Genomic DNA, 22,553 nt, shown 5'->3' on the forward strand with positions numbered 1-22,553 from the left:
AGCTGTCTATCTTTTTCCTACTGCTGGAATTGATTTTATATTTTGCCTCTTACCCCATCACTTGGTTACAAGCCTCAAATATGGGCTTGTCATTCTGCCAAGCATAGGGACAGCTGTGTCTGCATGACACAACAACACCAGTGCTAAACCACAGATGTGTGATCAGTGGATTTCTGCACTCGGTACCATCCAGAATGTTCTCCTCTGTATGACCACAGTCTGGGAATATACCGTGGCATCTCTTTTCTCTTGTCTTGTAGCAGAGATATAATTTTTTCATCTAAAATCAGATGGCTGGGTGAACATTGCCTCATTCTCGTCTGTCATGTAGGCCTGGCTTCGATAAGGAAATAGAGAAAGAAGCATGAGGGTTAGTGCGATCTCCAGCCCTGCGAAAATAATTTAGTGACTAAAGTTGAGTAACTTCCACCAGATTTATGTTTTTACAGCAGCAAAGGGAGTCGTCTGGCTGACAGAAAGGGATAACCGTGTGTGCAAAATCTTCGTCAGTGGCTGACTAAGCAGTAACAGATTATTCGGTGACTGCTTTATACATACAGTAGACTGCTTTTCAATATCCTCGTAGTAACATACAGTTTAAACCAGAAATGGACATAAACTGTATAAACACACATAACCTTTTTTGTAACTGTCTGATAAAGGAATAGAGGATGCTATTTACATATAATTACCAAACAATAATTCAATTTAATTCAAAATACTTTTAATCCCAAAGGGAAATTAAATGTTGTAGCTCATATTATACAGGAGTCATTGTATTCACATCAAGAAAGTCCTTTGGTCCACTTGTTTTGTCCGGAACAAAAGCGGACTTTTTTCGTTTGGTGCATTTTGCTTTCACATTGCACGCTTGCAAGAGAACTATAACTTGTAAACAAAGATATGTATGTGACGATCGTTGGTCCCATTGGACCATATATTGTTGAAGTAGCATTATTGGCTAATAAATACCTATAATGCATACAAATGTTCTCTGTCGCTTCGTGTCTGAATGAAGCCTGACTGTTGTGTAAATGACTAAATTCTGTCTCATTTTGATAAAACCCATAATGCCACCCATCGTTTGTGGGAAGGGTTTTAAGTGTCTCAGTTTTTCATTTTCACACCTGTAAGATTTGTTGTTTGTTCAATACCACCTAATGAGGTTATACACTGAATTGCAGGTTGCATTTTGCAATTAGTCTTTTGCAAGCAAGTGGACAAGAGTGAGCTTTACAGGTCAATGTCATGTCTCAGGTCTGAGACTGGTGTGTTCATAGTTGCTACTTTCTTTATTGACGCAGCTCTGTGTCAGCAGCTTCAAACAGAAACCACGGGAGTGGCTTCTCTCTTTGATTATATATTTTGTTTGCTTTGTCCAGACTACCAGCCTCTAAGCTGTGGTAATGTAAAACCCATAATTCTGTGTTACGCAGCAATCCAGTATATATTTTAAAATATGTTTAGGTGATAAATCAAATATAAAGTGAAATGGCTGTTTGATTATTCAGTTTATTTATAGTTTAATATTATTTGTGACTGTATTAATTTTTAAAATGCATCTTTCTGGGCCACCCTCAACTCTGTTGCCACACAGCTTCTCTTTGTGGTTGTAGCTGAAAACAGAAGTTGTCACGCTGCTAAGAAACAGTCTGCACTTATGTTCATTCTACCTGAATTACATTAGGCACTTGGGAACCTTTTATTTTTATTTTACACAGTTTATAAAACATTAAAACACTGAATAAAATCCAATAGGGCTTTAATAACATGGTTGAATTGAAATAATGAACATAAACATTTCTGGTTATAAAACACAGAACAAAAACTGTGCAATCATATGTTTGTAGGCTGCAGCTAAACACGAACAAAATAATCTTACTTCTGCAGACTTAAAGAGGATTCTTCTAAGAAATAAAAATATCACGGCAAACCATAAAAACTAAACAAGAATAATATCCACAGAAACCCAACTCTTGACCTAAAATAACATCAACTGGTCTTATTACTCTCATATAAATATTTGTATATTTGAACAAAGGTGGCATCAAGGATAATTTCAATAATCTTTCCAGCAATGCGCACATTTCTACGAAGTACTTAAGTGACACTAATCCAAAAAAACAAGCATGGAATTGCTGTGTGGTTATGAAACTGTACTTCCTAAAAGCCAAACTGTTTAAATATATGGTGATGCAGTAAAGTCATCTGTATTTTATAGCTGCCAGAAATGTTTGTCCAGATCAGCGTAAAATCTCACTGAAGGCCAAAGAACGGTCACCTGAATGACCACTATATCCACAGGTTACTGGAACTGATAAATGAACATTACTATAATCATTATAAATAACTAAACAGTCCATAATTAGGTGGATTGCATTGCAGTCTGCTCTTAGTTTAAATGGATCTTTCCATAACACATTAGAAGCATAAGTAAACACAAAAAATATGAACAACACTGCATGATCTGCAGTTTATTTTGTGTGACTCGTTTTTTTGTTTTTTTTCTTTAATATTGATCCATCTGTTGTCTATACCTGCTTATCTATGTAGTGGGCTGGTGCCTATCTCCAGTGGTGACTGAGTGAAAGGTGGGAAACACCCAGCGCATCCTGCTAGTCCATTACAGCACAAACAACCAAACCCAATCGTAAGGGGAAATTTGAAGCAAGCAAGCTGGAGTACCCTGAGAGAATCCATGCATGGGCAGGAAGAAAATGTTTGCCAGCAAGAACCCAGGATGTTCTTGCTGCAAGACGACACCACCTTGCAGCCTTGTTTTAACATTATAATTTCAAAATAATCTAAATAGCTGGTTGGATCAAGATGATCAAGCTAGATTGACTGACCATTTAAAGATTTAAACTAGAATCAAATGGGTAAAGTGTTTAATCTTGGAGTTTGGCTGAAATGTTACTTGAATAGAATTAAGTTGGGTACCTCCATAGTGTGACCCACTGACGGCTGGAGCTATAGCTATGACCTCCAGCCATAAGTGTAGTGCGCTGTGCCGCTATTAATGCCACTCTGTGATATTGTTACAATAAAAAAAATAAAATAATAAAAACATAAATAAACAAATAGCCCAGCCAATACTTAAAATCATATTCCTGTTTGACCTTCTCTGGCCATTGTGGCATTGTAGTCTTGCTTTGTAGTTCTCATGTCTTCTAGTCCCATGGCCAATCAGTGTGCAGCAATCAATTCACCTCACATTTAGTCCCTACTCAGCCCTGATCTTACCCACTACTGAGTATGTCCCAATAAAAACAGGTATCGGGCCGGAACCACTAATGGAAACGCTTGCAAACATAGTGGAGTGTACTGCAGTCGGCATTAGTAGAGCCAGTGGAAAACGGACATAAATTCTCAAATATTGCAGTATTTATGTATTTAGTTTTTAGTATAAATGTCCTTATTTTAGTTGGTGTCTATGCACATGAATTAATTTCTAAAGCTTTAATGACAAAATGAAAGTCACATTTGATTTATTATTTTACAAGTTAGTAGAAAGAAATTCTAATTTCCCTGTCAATTCCCCAGAGGCCATGTTGTTATGAAATGGACTCTGAGTATAATGAATAAATAAATGTTATTCCCCGTCAGTCTGACCTTTTGGTTTTGTTGCTTTTTTGTCTGCTACGTTTAATTAAACATGTTCTCCGTGTATTTATTTTTGTTTCTTTTGTGTTGCACCTTTCTGGTGTTTATTTTTCAATTTTTCATCTGTATCCCTCATTTGCTCAGGGACTTTCTTCCTCGCGGATCAGGCATCGTTACCCGCAGACCTCTCATTTTGCAGCTGGTCAATAATAAAGCAGGTGAGTACGCCTTTTCCGAGAAACACAAAATCCCAATTTTCTTTCATCACTGCCCTGCATATGGCCTCTCTGTCTCTTGCCTCAAGCTAGGCACATTATTCGCTACTTTCATGTCTTAAATGTAATTTTGTCATTCTCTTCACTGCTCTTTCTTTTTCCCTTCTCCTTTGTTTTCTACCTAACTCTGCATACTCATTTCTACCCTCCTGTGCAGAATATGCTGAATTCCTGCACTGCAAAGGAAAGAAGTTTGTGGATTTTGATGAAGTGCGGACGGAAATTGAAGCAGAAACAGACAGGATTACAGGATCCAATAAAGGCATTTCTCCTATCCCTATCAACCTGAGGGTCTACTCCCCAAATGGTAATGAACATTGTTGTTAATTATTAAACACGTCTTGATCAAGAAACATGAACTTTTAATTCAGCATGGTAAAGGCTGAAGTCAACATTCTACAAAAGACTCTCAACCAGGTCTGCATTCTCGTTTTTTTCTCACGTGGCAGTATTGAACCTGACCCTGATTGACCTCCCGGGTATGACTAAAGTTGCTGTTGGAGATCAGCCTCCAGACATCGAGCATCAAATCCGAGACATGCTGATGCAGTTCATCACCAAGGAGAGCTGTCTGGTCCTGGCAGTCACCCCTGCTAACATGGATCTGGCTAACTCAGACGCTTTGAAGATTGCCAAAGAGGTGGACCCACAAGGTAAACAGTGAAATCTTAGATGCCACTGTCAGCATGTATCTGTCTTCAATTGTTTACTTAAATAGACTTTTGCTCTTCTTAAATATATGCAGGTCTTCGTACCATTGGGGTTATAACAAAGTTGGACCTCATGGATGAAGGCACAGATGCAAAAGATATTCTCGAAAATAAACTGCTTCCACTGAGAAGAGGTTAGTATTGTATGACACACACACACAGACATATTTACGCGAAACCTGTCCAGTTTGTCCTAATTGTTTATGGTTGTGTGTCTAGGTTACATTGGTGTGGTAAACCGGAGTCAAAAAGATATTGACGGGAAGAAAGACATTCGTGCTGCACTTGCTGCAGAGAGGAAGTTCTTCCTGTCCCACCCTGCCTACAGGCACTTGGCAGACCGTATGGGCACCCCTTATCTGCAAAAGGCTCTAAACCAGGTCTCCATGCTTCTGTTTTTTACTTTAAAGCGATGTCTTTGCCATTCCATGTTATTATCTAATTTACCATAACTACGTGTCTGCAGCAATTGACCAATCACATCAGGGACACACTGCCTGGGCTGCGTAGTAAACTGCAGAGTCAACTCCTCTCTCTGGAGAAGGAGGTGGAAGAGTACAAGAATTTCCGTCCTGATGATCCAACTCGCAAGACAAAGGCCTTGTTGCAGTAAGTGCAGTTTTAGATGTCTATGTGCGGAGATGCACGTTAATTAATAGATTTATAATTTAGTGCTTCAAACTTGTGCACAATAAATGTTTAGTAGTACAAGCAACAGCAAGCAACCATCTCGTCTAAATTAAGTATTGTTTTTCTATAGATTTTTAGGTTGTAGTATCGCAGTACACAAACTTGGTAACCAGTTGGCACTTATTGAGACATTTTTTAAGTTTCAGAATATACTGAAAACTGTTAAGGAATTGTAGAGTTTCATCATCTAACATCTAAAGTGATCCAATTTCTTGTAAATAAAAGATGCTAGCTTATGTCTCATTTCAAATGCATAGAAAAGGATGATTCTCAAACCTCTTGTCTTTTGTGTAATGCTTACAGGATGGTTCAGCAGTTTGGTGTGGACTTTGAAAAATGCATCGAGGGATCTGGGGACCAGGTGGACACTAATGAGTTGTCAGGTGGTGCCAGGATTAACCGACTTTTCCATGAACGCTTCCCCTTTGAGCTAGTCAAGGTTAAAAGTGTTTATAAATAATGTCCTTCTGAGGGTTTAAATAGTTTGTGTCTTCACTAAGACTTATTAACTAAAGTTTGTTAATGGTTTTTGTTTAACTTGTTGTCCAGATTGTGTTTGATGAGAAAGAACTGAGGAGGGAAATCAGTCATGCAATCAAAAATGTCCATGGTGTCAGGCAAGTACAGTCCAGCTTAAACAAATCCCAAGATACCCCTTATGCAATATATTTCACACTGAATGCTGTTCTTCCTTTGTCAGAGCTATAATTAAAGCCTAAACATAACAAACTAGCATTCCCAACTAAAAGTGATGTATTCAGGACTTGTCATTTGTTTTATGTGAATTATGTTTTCCATTCTACTGTTTCTTAGTGGCCGTTTCTCAGATATATCACCCACCTTTTTCTGTAGTAGTGTGCAGTTCATTTGTCGATCAAGTAATGTTGACATCTAGTGAGTTTGTATATGTGGACCTCAATGAAATGTCCTATGTGCCATCTTATGTGTTACGTTCATTGTTTGCCTTGCTTTGGCACTTCATATCTTCTCTTCTAGCAGGTCCTCCTTCTAGGTCCTCCTTTTAGGAGGTCCTCCTAGAAGAGGTAAAGGTCCTCTTCACAGTTTTAATCTTTTATTTGCAAATACAGATGTTTCTTCGACACCTGTTTTGTCCTTCTGTCTCATTGGACGTTTTATTTTTTTCGCTTTAACCCACACATCTGTTAACTGTTCTGTGTGTCGGCCTCTGTGCCTCTGTCTCTCTGTGCATCCTCAGAACGGGGCTGTTCACTCCAGACCTGGCGTTTGAGGCCATCGTGAAAAAGCAGATTGTTAAGTTGAAAACGCCCTGTCTCAAATGTATCGATCTGGTCATTCAAGAGCTCATCAACACAGTCAGGCAGTGCACCAACAAGGTACTGCAAATGTCCAACAACTCCCGACCCAGCCAGGACTCAGAGCAGGGCCAACCGTGGGTGTAGCAGAGGGCGTGCTGGCACAGAGCATTAGCTGTTGCATATAGGACAGTTCCTCTGATTTAGTTTTTCTGTTTTAATTGAGAAAAGTCCTATGCAGTTTGCCCTCTGCCAGCCCGGCTCTGAAAGCTCTGTGTTCAGGCAGCGCTGTCGTGTTGTGGATAAGAGATGTTCCCAAGACCGAGACTCTCCGGTCTCTGCTGGACAAGCTGCAGGTCTCACAGCTCAGTACATTTAACCAGTAGAATGCAATGTCTATCTTTATCACACTGACCAAATGTGGGTGAAAATGCTTATTGGGGAATAGAATGTGAACAACCTGCGACTTGTCCTCCACTGTTTGAGTTCTTGCTACTAGAAAATGACTTGATTACCGCTTCCTGTCTTATTTCTCTCTGTCTTTATAAATTCCCCCTTTCTTTTATTTCCACCTAACCCACTCTCCCTACCTTTACAACAAATTACAAAACTAACCCTATGACCTTTCAGAACGGGGCTCTTCACCCCCGACCTGGCTTTCGAGACGATTGTCAAAAAGCAGATCCGCAAACTCAAAGAGCCCAGCCTCAAATTTGTGGATCTTGTGCTGACTGAAGTCACTGCTCTCGTCATGAAGTGTGCCAATAAGGTAACTAAGGATGTATATGGCATTATAATGCCAAGATGAGAGAAGAGATTTTTTTGTTGTTTATTGCTGTCCAGTCCAGTTTACATCCACTGCTGCTCATAGCTTTGAAAGTCTGTATCCCCCTTTTTCCATTCTACTGATGTGGCACTAACATTGAATATTTTCTTGCAAGCTGTTTTTAAAACCTTCAGCACAGCTTAAAATTTTCTACCATGCCGCTCCTCATAAACATATTTTTGTACCTCTGCCTCAGTTTTTTCAGGTGTATTTTTTTTTTTTCCCCCACTCTCACCGTTTTACCCTTAATGTTTAAGAGCCAGCCAACTCGGTTCAGCGATGCACGATTGTTGACCCACATGACTTACATTCTGCTGTCAGCTGAACTGGAAAGAAATTGAACTAAAAGGAATGATACTTGGACAAAGCATTTCATTTGTGACAGTGCACCACTGCCATCTTGTGGACAAATGAGGGGCACTGCACAGTAAGAAAATACTGTATGTGGCTCACTGAGCCAATTGTACCTCTTCCCTGCCTTTTGGGCTTCCTTTGCCTCAACCCAGACTGTCCTCTGTCATTCAGTCTTCACTAACATTGCTTCTGCTAAACCTGTACCATCAGTTAGGGATGACAGTTTAAAATCCTATTGGTCTTATTAGTGTATTGTTACCAGTGATTGATTTAGTCTAAAGGGGATGTCTTGGACAACATAATTCAACTTAGTTAACGTCATCTTTGACTGTTGGTATAGGGCCTCTAGCACCAATAACCACCATGTACTTAAAATCTGTGGTGTGTTGGATTGTGGTTGCCTGCATCTGTGTGACACTGAAATGTCACTTGACAATGTTTTTACTCTTTTCTTTGTTTCCTACTTATTCTCACTTCTCACTCCTGTTTTTCTCTGGTTCTTGTTGGTAAGTCCTATTAAGGTCAAGCTTACATGTAAGTGTGTGCGTGTGCGTGTTTGTCTGTAATAAATGCCGCAGTTACATGTTGCCTTGCTTTGCAGCTCAACTCCTACCCCAGACTGAGAGAGGAGACTGAGAGGATCGTCACCACCCACGTCAGAGAAAGAGAAGGGAAGACCAAGGATCAGGTGCGTTGCTAGGCTATTAATTCAATGATCTAGTGGCTCGTTGATCATTTTGATTGGTTCATTGTGTTGCCTAAGGGCAACTCAAGATGTTTCAGGATCTGGTATTATTGCCCAGTTTTACAACTGGGCCTTTAAACCACTGCTTTGAAACATTTTTTTTAAAGGTTTTTGCTATGTCACAGCTCCGTTCTACTGTCGGTGTGAGCTGACACAGAGAAAAGTCTGATTAGCGGATAGACTTATAATAAGATGAGTAAACTCTAACAACATGTTGAACCCAGATTGAAGCTGACAGTTTGAGCAGAAACTAGTCAGAACCCGTATCAATAAACGTTGCTGACTCCGGTTGAACACTCAATAAAATATGTCACATTACCAGAAGCACAGTAGGTGAAGAGGGTTTGTGCAGCAACATGTAGGGGAGGGGCACTGGTGTACAACTTCATCTTCCTATACAGCGGGTGAAAACTGTGGTTACTCCGTTACTCTATCAGGCATCAAATTAAAAGGACTTGAAACCATAAGGAGAGTATGATGGAATATTTTTATGGTTTTGTAACAAAGTTGGTAAAGCTTGATCCCAGTAACCTGCTAATGCCTACTTCAGTTCCATATTCTATTATCAAACTGTATTTACTAGACCATAGCAGGCCTATGGCCTTTCCAGAGATCAGAGTTAAGGAATCTCTGCTTTTAAAATCAATACAATAAATAATTTACAAAACAAAGACCTTTTTCCAGAAAATCACTGAAATTGTATAAGTAAGACTGTTCCAGAGATATACTCTCAAAATATTAGCATATTGTGATAAAGTTCATTATTTTCCATAATGTCATGATGAAAATGTAACATTCATATATTTTAGATTCATTGCACACTAACTGAAATATTTCAGGTCTTTTATTGTCTTAATACGGATGATTTTGGCATACAGCTCATGAAAACCCAAAATTCCTATCTCACAAAATTAGCATATTTCATCCGACCAATAAAAGAAAAGTGTTTTTAATACAAAAACGTCAACCTTCAAATAATCATGTACAGTTATGCACTCAATACTTGGTCGGGAATCCTTTTGCAGAAATGACTGCTTCAATGCAGCGTGGCATGGAGGCAATCAGCCTGTGGCACTGCTGAGGTCTTATGGAGGCCCAGGATGCTTCGATAGCGGCCTTTAGCTCATCCAGAGTATTGGGTCTTGAGTCTCTCAACGTTCTCTTCACAATATCCCACAGATTCTCTATGGGGTTCAGGTCAGGAGAGTTGGCAGGCCAATTGAGCACAGTGATACCATGGTCAGTAAACCATTTACCAGTGGTTTTGGCACTGTGAGCAGGTGCCAGGTCGTGCTGAAAAATGAAATCTTCATCTCCATAAAGCTGTTCAGCAGATGGAAGCATGAAGTGCTCCAAAATCTCCTGATAGCTAGCTGCATTGACCCTGCCCTTGATAAAACACAGTGGACCAACACCAGCAGCTGACACGGCACCCCAGACCATCACTGACTGTGGGTACTTGACACTGGACTTCTGGCATTTTGGCATTTCCTTCTCCCCAGTCTTCCTCCAGACTCTGGCACCTTGATTTCTGAATGACATGCAGAATTTGCTTTCATCCGAAAAAAGTACTTTGGACCACTGAGCAACAGTCCAGTGCTGCTTCTCTGTAGCCCAGGTCAGGCGCTTCTGCCGCTGTTTCTGGTTCAAAAGTGGCTTGACCTGGGGAATGCGGCACCTGTAGCCCATTTCCTGCACACGCCTGTGCACGGTGGCTCTGGATGTTTCTACTCCAGACTCAGTCCACTGCTTCCGCAGGTCCCCCAAGGTCTGGAATCGGCCCTTCTCCACAATCTTCCTCAGGGTCCGGTCACCTCTTCTTGTTGTGCACCGTTTTCTGCCACAGTTTTTCCTTCCCACAGACTTCCCACTGAGGTGCCTTGATACAGCACTCTGGGAACAGCCTATTCGTTCAGAAATTTCTTTCTGTGTCTTACCCTCTTGCTTGAGGGTGTCAATAGTGGCCTTCTGGACAGCAGTCAGGTCGGCAGTCTTACCCATGATTGGGGTTTTGAGTGATAAACCAGGCTGGGAGTTTTAAAGGCCTCAGGAATCTTTTGCAGGTGTTTAGAGTTAACTCGTTGATTCAGATGATTAGGTTCATAGCTCGTTTAGAGACCCTTTTAATGATATGCTAATTTTGTGAGATAGGAATGTTGGGTTTTCATGAGCTGTATGCCAAAATCATCCATATTAAGACAATAAAAGACCTGAAATATTTCAGTTAGTGTGCAATGAATCTAAAATATATGAATGTTACATTTTCATCATGACATTATGGAAAATAATTAACTTTATCACAATATGCTAATATTTTGAGAAGGACCTGTATTATATTTCTTCTGCATCTTTTTCTTTCTCTGTTATCTCTGTTATTTATTTATTTATTTTTTTGGACTGTACGGATAATAAAAATCTGACCAATGTCCATATGTCAATGTATTCTTTTTAAATACCAGGTAAATATTTGTACAGAGAAGTTTAAAAACTGCTTTAGAGTTTCTGACAGACCTGAAATTTTTACTCTGGAAAAGTTTGCAATTTTAAAAGAAAAATTGCCTTGAGAACACTTTTATTTCTTTGTTAAATACACTGTGAATGGTTAAATATCCCCATTGTTATCAAATCTTTTTTTTTGTTTTCCTGTCATTTAGCTTGTGTTTAATCTCTATTTTAAGTGTAAACGCAACAGTTCAGACTCAGCAATACTTTAGTTGGCTGAGAGAACATAGAGGCACAAAGTTTTGTGGTTCTCAAAAACCTCAGTTCCTGGTAAAGGTTGTGGTTAGAATAATAGGTTTGAAATTTATCATCTTAAAAAATATATGGAAAAAGCTGACATCTTAGATTTATTCTTAGCTCCGATTTAATGATGCGATTCTTAGAAGGTTAAAACAGAGTCTACAGTTCAGCAAATAAAGAAGATAAGATGCAAAGTCAGTTACTGTCATCCGAATAGCTTCTGTTAGCCGTTATGAGTCACTAGCTTCTCAATTTACTGATCCCCCAGTGGCAGTGCGAGTGGGAAAAAAAGCTAGTTTGAACCTTTGTAGCCCCACTTAGGTTCCATGTATGCATTTATCAGTGGATGACATTAAAAATCTCTGTAGTCCTTCCCATTTAGGGCCAGAGGTTCTGTCTGCCTGCAGTTATTTACAAATAATTATCTGTCATTACTTCACTTTCTGTGCTGTTGCTTCAGCGGGCAAAAACAATCCAGCAGGGAATATTTGAAAGATGAAATATGATCTGTTTAGTGCAGATTGATTCAGGAGCAAATTAGATACAACTGCACATTGTATGTATTTTATTACAGGAAGTGTACTCAAGGGTTTTATTGGAACATTTATATTTGCTTGCACCCTGTGAATGTAAAATCAAGAATTAAACCTGTTTGCAAAATACCTGCATTGTTCCTTTTTTGTGCAAGTTTCATCATGAGTATAAATGGAAACAAGCAGGATTTGTGAGATTATTTGTTAACAAAATGGATGACTAACCAGCTATACAACAATGATCTTTTTTTCCATCTTCCCTCTTTATTTTAGTCATAGTTATCCTCTAATGTTTGTTTGTTGTATTAGTGATTTCAGAAAAGCTGCCAGTAATTGCACCACAAACAGGTGTTCAAAAAGCGAGTAGCACTGCTATTGGTCAGGAGCTTGGTAAATTGTGGGGTTTATAAACAGAAACCTTTTGAGTAATATCGTTTTCTCAAATCAACCACAGTGCTGCAGATTGCAGCCTTGATTTTATCACTTTTATAAGCTGAAATAGTTGGTTTGTCTGATTTTAAGGAAGAGGGTAAAGTCAGATGTGAGACTTTTCACTTTCTAATTTGGGCCATATCTTGGTATAGTAAAATAAAGTCCTCTTTCTCTGTTAAAGGTCCTGCTGCTGATTGACATTGAGCTGTCCTACATCAACACCAACCATGAGGACTTCATAGGCTTTGCTAAGTATGTAGCCTTCCTTTCTATGATCAGTCTCTTGTATAGCTTGGTGCCGTGACCCCAAATGCTTTTCCTCTGCATTTGTGGATCATAGGAGTCCAAAAGAATGACTGACGAATCTAAATATCACCTTTAATCAGCCACATGTTAAAAAGCAGTGGTACATTGGTATTATTTAGCATGGCACTAAGTGATTCTGCTACATCATAGCATGTGTCTCCCTGTGGGGGAGGTGGAAGCCACAATAATCATAATTTGACCAAACTTCCATTATTTGCAATTTTGTTTTACCCCTGCATGAAACATTCCCAGCCTTCCCACCCGTCAGTCAAACATGCGCATTTGCTTGGAAAAACAAAATGTGTTCCTATGTGCAGCATGCTTGTCATAGCAGTGCTCGTGATTTTTATCTGTTGCTGCTTTGCTCTGGAAACTAATTTGCACAAAGCAAAGTTTTCATGTTTTCGGTGGTGTATCTCAAAGCAATCTAGAGTTTGCGGGCGGTTTGGTGTGCTTCCTAGTGCAGCAGTAACAGTCATTTGTAGTTGAGTGGAGCTCCTCTGCAATGTGGATTTTCTTTTTGACAGTGTATCAGAAAAAGTCCCTTGGGGAGCATGTGTCAGGGTTTACGTTTTGCCTCTGCATGGCAAGGGAATTGACATATCGCATCAAAGGTCAGCAAGAGCGGTTTAATGGTTCTCATGACGTCACTTTCAGTCTTGACTACAGAAGGCTGGATGATGGTAGCTCCCCAGGGTACGGGAACAACAGGTGGGGATAAATTGAGGTTTTGTTTGTAACACAAGTGCATGTGGACAAAGAATATCATTAAAAAGCTTCATTTATTTCAGTAATTCATTTAATGAAGGTAAAAACTTTTTTTGATAGGTTTATTACACACAAAGAAAATTACATTATGTAAAATCAAAAAGATTACGTGTTATTGTTCTTACATAATTATTTTTAATACAGAATCGTTTACATGCATGTACTGCACAGCAGTCAGGACATAGTTGGGGCTCTTTTTGAACAAGTTACTTGATAAATGCAGCGTGGCGTAGAGACGTTCAACCTGTGGTTCTGCTGAGGTGTAGTGGAAGCCCTGGTTGCTGCATCGTTGGGTCTGGTGTCTCACTTTTCTCTATACAATACCCCATAGGGTTTCCATGGGGTGTATTCAGGCCAGTTTGGGTTATCAAGCACAGTAATACCATGATCATCAGGTATTGGTACTTTTGTCAGTGTGAGCAGGGGTTAACTCCAGCTGGATAATGAAATCAGCATCACCATAAAGCCTGTCAGCAGAAGGAAGCATAAAGTGCTCAAAAAACACCTCCTGGTAGATGGCTCTGATGACTTTGGACTTGATAGACACAACATAGAAGAGATAGAAGACCAAAACTCCCCCATCATCACTGAATGTGGAAACTTCACACGGGACCTCAAGCAACTTTGGCTCTGTGTTTTCCACTTTTCCTTCAGAGTCTGGGACCTTGATTTCCAAAGGAAATGTAAAACCTACTTTCTTCTGTCACTACGACCACTGAACAACATCTTCTCCATGTCCTGGATCTGTCTGTGTGTGGTGGCTCTTGGAACACTAAATCCAGCTGTGTTCCACACCTTGTGAATCTCCCCCAAAATCTTTAATGAGGTTTACTTTACAATCCTCCTAAGGGTGCAGATATTACTGTTGATTGTGCATCATTTTTTAACACACTTTTTACTTCCACTTAACTTTCAGTACATGTTTGGATACAGCTCTCTCTGAGCACCCAACTTCTTTAACAAAGTCTGCTAGAAAAGTGTCAAGATGTCAGTGGATCTTCTCCAAAATACCATACTTTGTATTACAAAATGTTACATAAGATTCAAACTTTCTGAGAAAATTAATTTTGGGTTTTCCTTAGTTGTAAGTCATAATTATCAGAATTAATAGAAATTAGTACTTGAAATATATCACTCTGTGTGTAATAAATCTATAAGAGCTTTGCTTTTGAATGAAATAAATGAACTTTTCAATGAAAATGTAATTTATTGAGATGCAGCTGTCCATCTAAGAGTGCTCGAACATTTACATTCTATAAAGATTAGCCTTAACTCTTCGGTTTTTGTAGTGATGTAATGAATTCACCCATGTTAAAAATCTGACGGTTGATTTCCTTTTAAGACTGAAAGCCAGAAGAATAAAAACAGGAAGTGAACATAATGTTAATATAAATACAAAGTACCATCCATATGTTTCTATCAGGTTCTTATTTATTCTCTGTATTTCTTTGTGTATGACAGTGCTCAGCAGAGGAACATTGCTACCAACAAGAAGAGGGCAGTACCCAACCAGGTACGTTTGGCCACTAAAATGTCTCCTTTTCCCCAATCCCAGGTCTAATCTTTTCTCACAGATGCCCCCTATTATATAACCCGTCCCATTATAATCACGTTGTCAACAAACTTCAACCAATAATCTATTTCTTCCTCTGGTGATATTACTCCCCAGTCTTCTGTAGTCCTTATGTTCAAATATGTAGCGTTCTGAAGCTGGTATTTCTTCTCGAAGTTTTTTCATGATGGTTTTATCAAAGTTTGTTGATCTTTTTGAATGTCCCCTTTTTGACGATGATAGTTAAAAGGGAGAGCTGTGATAGTGATTAGAATGAGGGCCCTGTTCCCCGCTTTTTGACACAAGCTTATCTCTTCAGGATCATCATTATTTTCTGCATGTGATCTGGGCATGTTGCATTGGCACAGCAGTAATTAATCACCGAATTAAGATGATTGTTTTGCCTTCCCATTAACTCCCAAGCATCTTTGCGCTCATTAAAATTCAAGATGTGCATGTATATTGCAACAATCATCTGAGCAACAAATGTGACATAACCAAATTGTAATATATCTTGCAAGTAATTGTAATTGCATGTAATTCTTGTGCTCTGTCTCTCTCTCTCTCTTTCTCTTCCTGTCCTGTTTTCATCTTTCATTCTGGCTGCCTCTTCGATTTCATCTTTTCTCCCTTGTTACTACCTCAAACACCTTTTTTCCACCAATTTATTATTCTTAATATTTCATTCACTTCCACTTCTCTATTCCTCATTTCTTCTACCCCAACGTACACTGTCCTACATCTTCGCTTTTTTGATTTCTATTTTTTTTTTTTTGTTTGACTTTCATTTTTATACTGCCCCCTCTGCTTTAACCCCACTTCCCTTCCTATTACTGCAGGGTGAAATTTTGGTAAGTACCCCACATTAAACCACACCCTGCCAGGGGCAGCAGGGGTAGGCCATGCAGAAAAACTGAGGCCGTGCCAGTAAAGGTCAGCCGGTTCAGTTAGTGTTGAACATAAACTCTTTAGAGATACTTGGGCGAATGTTGGCTCCTGTGTAAATAAAAGGTGATACCTTCACTGTAATAAAATGTTTTGCCCTTCTGCAGCTTGTCGGGCTAGGCGAGGCCCAGGAAGAAAAGGTAGAGTCTCCAGACTTACAAAAGTGGCATCAGTTGTTTTTTCCAAACTTGGTGCAGTTTTTCCAGTAATTTGGACTGTCACTAACACTTGACCTATTTAAACGTATCTCTTTTTGTGGAGAAGGCAGTAATTGCCAGTAATTCTACTAACGTTGTTGGAAAAGGAGCTAATTTATTTTGTCACGAGAATAAAGTAGTACCCTAGAATCCTGCATTCTCTTTTCTAAGGACAAGAGATAGGATGAAGAAGCCCACCACCTGTAATTGTGACGTTGTCAGTTCCTCTGTCACCTGGCTTTTACCTCTGCTGCTGCCTCATGCACGGGGATCCAAATGTTTGCCTTGTGGGAATCGTCCTGAAGGTCAAAGGGGAATAACGAGAGGAATCTAATCGGCAGCATACCCAAAAGTGTATTTTTTATTTGAAAGAAAATCTTTATTATTAATTCTCTTTTAGATAAAAGGTTATAACCCACTAACAAAATCAAATGTCTGATTGTAATTTAACATCTCATCCAATTTTATTTTATTTTTTTATTCAATCTGATTATTGCTTTGGGGTATGTGCTAATGACTAAAACAACAAAAAAATCATAGTCAACATTTCCTATTCTTGATTTCAGAACTTTTTCCACCTTTTAATGTAACCTATATCTTTTAAAGCTCAATAAAAAACAAATGGAAATCTTTAAGGAATAATAATAATAATACTGTGGTGTCATAAGTGTGCAAACCCTCAAACCAATACTTTTTGGATCACTTTTGGATTTTAAAACGGCACTAAATCTGTTGCATGGCAGATCTTGATGCTGTTATATTGGCTCACTGTGAGGCCATCTACTGTTCATGACCTCTTCCCATCTACCCCACAGATTTTTCCTCCGATTCAGCTGTAGGTCGTTCTGAAACGTTAACAATTTTCTGGTGAAGTCATTTTTTTGTGGATGTATATTTTGATTCATTGTAAAACTATACGATGAACTTACTTTTCATCTTGAACTTCTTTTTGGCAGAAACCTGAAGGTTTTGTGCCAACCTTCAGATATTTGGAAGTGTTCATAATTACCTCAGCCTTAATTAAGACCACAATTTCTGCTAAAGCTGACTCAGAGCATGATGCTGCCACCACCATGCACCAATGTGGGTATGGTGTTCTTTTGATGATGTGCAGCTCAACACAGATTTCATCCAACCACTAACCTCTTCCCACCTGCTTTTGGGAAACTTCAAACGTGTTCTTGCAATAAGAAAAGACTTCCCTCTTGCCACCTGATGACTGTCTTTACTGTTCCAAGGTATATCTAATATGTTGAAAACTCCAAACTTCTTCTCCCAACTTATAACAATGGGATTTATATTATCCTTTGGAAGCTCTCTGCAGAGCTTGGGTTTTTGCTGTTGGATGTGACTAAGGAAATTTCAGGAAAAGCCCATGAGTACAGCTCAACTTTTATTTGAGGTTGAGCAGAGGATGTTGAAATAATGGCAGGTGTGTACAAGCCCCTGCTCAACATGAGTTTGAATGTGGTGGTTGATTTGGCCCGAGCCACATACCCAGCTGTGAGGGTGTACATACTTATGCAACCACATGTTTCAGTCCTTTACAAAAGATGTATTTTTCTTTCATTTGTTTGGACAAAGTGGAAAAAGAATCAAACATTTCTTGTGATCTTATTTTGGACATTTTATACCCACTCTACATGTCTTATTAATTATTTTTGTTGTTGTTGATCTCAGATGTCATCACTCTGCTTTAACTAACCAATAAATCACCAACATTTATGCAGAACATTCAGTATGAATACTAAAAGCATCCATGACTACCTTACGTGTCATAAACAAGCTGACTAAAAAAAAGACAGCAAACAGTATTTCCAACTGACTGGATTTGAACGTTTTCTAATTTCTGAAAAGCTTAAGTCATATCCTAGTTGAGGCAAACTAACAAGAACTGTCTTGCCTGCTCTCCCATATTAATATTGGCACTTTTAAGCTAAATAAAGTTTTTCTTTTCCTACCTTCTCCCACTCAAGTTCTCCTCTGCATGGAGAGGAATTGTACAAGAAAAGTCTGAGGAAGAGTTTAAAATGTACCCCCTTTTTTCCCCCAACACTTACTTGACATTGTAGTTGAAGTTCATGGGAGTCAATGTAGGAAAACTATGATGTAATTGTTACAAGAGCTTCTAAAACTAAAAAGCTAGTCTCTAAACTAACCTGCTACTGTTAGCTTTTTCTTCTCTCTCAGTCTCTTCCTCCGCTCAAAACGTAACTTTACTGTTTAGATTTGTGCTCCTTGGCAAACTCGACTAACATGTCGGCTCAACTAACTCCTTCATTCTGAATGCTTCTGTAGGAACATGTTTAGCTCTTTCTTTAAAGAATCTTTTCCAATTAACCTCCAACGCCGTCATCGACCTTTTTGTTTTTGCCCCTAAATTGGGGCAAGCGCTTTCCATGGCATTCTTGCAACTATTACTATCGTCTGATTACGCTTTCCTTTTTGTGCTTCTCTCATGTCAGGTCTTAAATATCAGTAAATTACACTTTAAAAATATTTAACATTTAGACTTAATAGTAAGAAAAACTAGTGTTTAACCACACAGGTAAGTGAGTACATTTTTTTCGGTCCTTGTAAAATCCTGGAATCAATAATTCATAAATTTTAAGTCTTAATTTCCACTGTGGAAAAAGCTTAACTGTTTCTAACGTTGTCCTCCAACCTCATCTCCCTGTGATCCTGGTCTCCTCCACACGTTTCTCCTAATCTGTAGGTAATCAGGAAAGGTTGGCTAACCCTCAACATCAGCATCATGAAGGGAGGCTCCAAGGAATTCTGGTTTGTGCTGACAGCTGAGTCTTTATCCTGGTACAAGGATGAGGAGGTGAGAGAAACTGTTGTTTCAATGACTTATTTAATGTGACATAAATGAGTGTGGCTCAGTTAAATAAAAGCAAATAGTGAAGATATTACAGAACATTTTTGACACAGTTTGTGTAATATATCCTAATGGAGATTTGGTGCTGTTGCCATCAGAGGGGAGGAGCTGTGTGCATCCCAGCCTAGCCTAACCAATGTGCAGACTACTGTTCAGCTGTAGCCCCAGGAACAGGTAGTCTGAACACTGGGCAGGCTGGGTTGGGGAGAGGGGGGGGTCGACTGGGTGGAAGGACCCAGAGGTCATTGCGTCTGTAGGTTGCTACCCTAGGACTGTGAGACAGAGGACACATAGTTTAAATATTACCTACTAGTTGTACATGTAACAAAAATCACATACTTGACAACTGCTTATTGAACTGAATAGAAACATGGAATACAGTTCATTTTCTTAAATATTGCTTCAGTCTGCATCAGTGAAATCTGCTTTAACAACTAGCAAGTTAGAGCATTTATATGTAAAGATGCAGAAAGAAATATTAGAAAAACAGTTTTTAAAATACTTTTGCCTTCAATCGTTTTATGAACAAATTTGCCAAGTTCCCACTTTAACTGCTTACTCACCACTCACTCTCTCTCTCAGGCGTCCATTTATCTTCTTCCATCAAAACAGAAATCTGAAAAAACACAGATGCAAATTAAAAAGAAAAACCACTTTCTCGCTGTCTTGAGTTTTATTTTAGTTTCGCTGCCTTTTGCGATAAAAGGTAAGAGGCTAAGAGGGGCAGGATGGTCTAGGCAAACTGACGTGGCAGCAAAGCCGAAATGTTCCAGCCTGGATCGGACTTTGGAATTGGCAGGAAATCGTTCTGGGTTACAGGGGCCGGAGGGGAGGGGGTGATTGTGTGTACAAGTGTGCAGGCGCCTGTCCACACCACTCCTGCTAGGTGTTTGGGAAGTTGGACTAAAATCTGTGTCTCCATGATCATACTCTGTGTTCATTTAATGTCGTTGCTCGGGTCTTTTGGCCACATGTGCGTTTGGTTCCGTCTGCTCATGAAACTGAGGATTTACTGCGTTATGTGTGTGGATGTGTGGTCAGAGGAGGGGATTGTGCAGATCTTTGAGTGATGTAAGTTTTGGGCCTCCACCATCCTGTCTTAGTGCAGATGTAAATGCTTCCAGATGTCTCTGCTCAGCGGTGAAAGCATTCACTCCACCCCGTCCCCCTAGAAACTCCTCCTTTTCTTCCTCCTCCTCCCCGTCTTCATCATGCATTTCTCCATCTCATGAGCCCTGGGGGTGATCCACAATGAGGAAGTTTAAATGCATTGTAGGCAGATTATTTAGATGTTTATATTGTAAATAAAGGCTTCATAAGCTGCCTGACAGAGTTAGTAATATAAACAAAAAAGGAATAATCTTTCTCAGGATTTGATATTACAGTTTTTTATAGTTAAAGTCTTTATAAATAAAAATGTTCGGTGCTAGTTCTCTGTTTAAATTCAAAGGTTTTGTGTATTAGGACACAATAAAATAAAAATAAAAAACTACTCCAGTGGCTCATGTATAAAGATTATATAAGCACAAACACATAATGTATGGAGTTTAGATGTATTATAAATAATGGACTGACTCTGATCAGCAGCTCCATAACACACGTTTCTGGAACCGCTGGGGAATCTAGGCGGTATACATCAGAGACACATGATGAACAAATGATGCTTCCACGTGTTTGTAATTACATGGATATTAAAGTCTATAGGAGGTGCATAAAACACCTTTAACAACAATGGCTTTATTTTCCTTATTGCTGTCATTATAAGACACAATTCAAATGTCATGGTTTGAATTAAAGATGTTTTTAGAGATCAGATTCATCTGATAGGTTTCTGTTGAAACTCTGCTCGAAGCTGTTGCACTCTTGGTTTGCAACGGTACACACTTTGTTCAAAAAGCACTGTCACAACATCGGTATATTTATCAGGGTATTTTCCATTCATCATACAAACCTTATTTGATGCATAAATTCAACTGACCATTATTTTGGCAAAGTGGTCTAATTTAATGCAAACATAAAGGCATATCAGGGGAATTATGTGAAGACCCCATTATTATCATAGGTCCATAAAGACATGGATGAGTTTTTTTATTATTTGTTTTTTAGTTTTTATAATTTGCATCCTGTTGAATTCTCTTTGTTTGGTGTGTTTTCTTTAAGGAAAAAGAAAAGAAGTACATGTTGCCTCTGGACAACCTGAAGCTCAGAGATGTGGAGAAAGGCTTTATGTCCACAAAGCATATCTTTGCAATCTTCAACACTGAACAGAGGTCAGTGTTTTGTTGCAAAAAAGGCACATTTCTTTACCCCAGTGAATGCACATGAATATTATCTTGATTTTTTAGACTTGTTTTTTTGTTTATCTGAACAGAAACGTCTACAAGGATAATCGACAAATAGAGCTGGCCTGTGATTCTCAAGAAGATGTAGACAGCTGGAAGGCATCCTTCCTCAGGGCGGGGGTTTATCCTGAAAAAGACCAGGTTTGAAAAATAAATTACCAACTTGCAGCCCATGTCTTCTGAGTTGGTAATGAGATTAATTTTTTTCTTTTTGCTTTAAATATGAAAAATAACTTGGCAACCCATAGAAAAATCCAGTTTCAAGGCTGCTTGACTTAATTTAGGTTCAAATAAAGCTTTGATTAGTCCGTTTGTTCCAGTTATGATGTAATGTTTTTGTTTGGCTAAGGTGGAGAATGAAGAGGTTGCACCTACAGACACCTTCTCCATGGATCCCCAGTTGGAGCGGCAGGTGGAAACTATCCGTAACCTGGTGGACTCGTACATTGGAATCACCAACAAATCCATCAGAGACCTTGTGCCCAAAACCATCATGCACCTCATGATCAACAACGTAAGTCAGTCAAGACGAAGGGCATTAAACTTGGGTTGGGATTTCTCTTATGTAGTTCGCCAGTTAACAAAAGATAGACCTCTCGTCGTTTCCATTTTTTAATTGAAACAATAAAAATTACAAATTGAAATAGCTGGGAAAAAGCAATATTACCTACTGCAGCTCTGTTGCTTCTCTGAAAATAGTTTTTGCTATTGTGACTTAAATCTGATCCCTTCCAGGCGAAAGATTTCATCCACTCGGAGCTGCTGGCTTATCTTTACTCATCCGGGGACCAGAACAGCCTCATGGAGGAGTCTGCTGACCAGGCCCAGCGTAGGGACGAAATGTTGCGCATGTATCACGCGCTCAAGGAGGCACTACACATCATTGGCGACATCACCACCATCACGATCTCCACGCCAGTTCCACCACCTGTAAATGATACCTGGCTCCAGGATTCCAGGTGACGGACGTATATTATTGTACCATACAATTTCCCCCACTCCTTCAAACGTTTACAATAAATGTGAAAAATTCACTTTAGAGTCAGCTTTTTTTTTTTTATCTATCTGTTGTAGCCCCACCCCTCAGCGAAAACCAGCTCCTGCGTCTTCCCAGCCCCCCAGCCGTCCACCTGCTGTTCGGGGCCCAACACCAGGACCACCTATGAACCCTTCCCCGGCCTTTAATACCTCTCCAGCGTTTGGTGCACCCCCTATCCCCTCCCGCCCAGGTCCACCTGCCAATGCCTTCAACAGCGCTCAGGATCCCTTCAGCGCACCACCACAGATCCCCTCCCGGCCAGCCCGTATCCCACCCGGTGTACCCAGGTACGACTTTGTTTAATGGTGCAGTAGTCAGTAATTTTGTTGCACTTCAACA

At 39.4% G+C, this 22,553-nt stretch overlaps 2 protein-coding genes across 7 annotated transcripts in view; both read left to right on the plus strand.

Moving 5' to 3' along the window:
* Positions 1–22,553, plus strand: part of LOC124864970 — a 458,718-nt gene that overhangs the window by 87,503 nt on the left and 348,662 nt on the right. The window lies entirely within an intron of this gene.
* LOC124864973 (dynamin-2-like) overlaps positions 1–22,553 on the plus strand; it is a 30,685-nt gene that overhangs the window by 6,659 nt on the left and 1,473 nt on the right. Inside the window, exons 2-21 of one of the 5 annotated variants that reach the window (XM_047359932.1) lie at positions 3,748–3,821; positions 4,036–4,185; positions 4,328–4,531; positions 4,624–4,722; positions 4,808–4,968; positions 5,055–5,197; positions 5,582–5,717; positions 5,828–5,895; positions 7,183–7,321; positions 8,334–8,420; positions 12,366–12,436; positions 13,148–13,201; positions 14,720–14,771; positions 15,650–15,661; positions 18,669–18,779; positions 20,994–21,103; positions 21,205–21,316; positions 21,525–21,689; positions 21,911–22,134; positions 22,250–22,501. In XM_047359932.1, the coding sequence (XP_047215888.1) occupies positions 3,748–3,821; positions 4,036–4,185; positions 4,328–4,531; positions 4,624–4,722; positions 4,808–4,968; positions 5,055–5,197; positions 5,582–5,717; positions 5,828–5,895; positions 7,183–7,321; positions 8,334–8,420; positions 12,366–12,436; positions 13,148–13,201; positions 14,720–14,771; positions 15,650–15,661; positions 18,669–18,779; positions 20,994–21,103; positions 21,205–21,316; positions 21,525–21,689; positions 21,911–22,134; positions 22,250–22,501 (2,424 nt within the window). Of the gene's footprint in view, positions 1–3,747; positions 3,822–4,035; positions 4,186–4,327; positions 4,532–4,623; positions 4,723–4,807; positions 4,969–5,054; positions 5,198–5,581; positions 5,718–5,827; positions 5,896–6,494; positions 6,634–7,182; positions 7,322–8,333; positions 8,421–12,365; positions 12,437–13,147; positions 13,202–14,719; positions 14,772–15,649; positions 15,662–18,668; positions 18,780–20,993; positions 21,104–21,204; positions 21,317–21,524; positions 21,690–21,910; positions 22,135–22,249; positions 22,502–22,553 lie in introns of all 5 variants that reach the window. The other 4 variants (XM_047359931.1, XM_047359933.1, XM_047359934.1 and 1 more) reach the window with 4 other exon arrangements.

The sequence above is a fragment of the Girardinichthys multiradiatus genome, chromosome Y, assembly GCF_021462225.1.
Source record: "Girardinichthys multiradiatus isolate DD_20200921_A chromosome Y, DD_fGirMul_XY1, whole genome shotgun sequence".
NCBI classification, from domain to species: Eukaryota; Metazoa; Chordata; class Actinopteri; order Cyprinodontiformes; family Goodeidae; genus Girardinichthys; species Girardinichthys multiradiatus.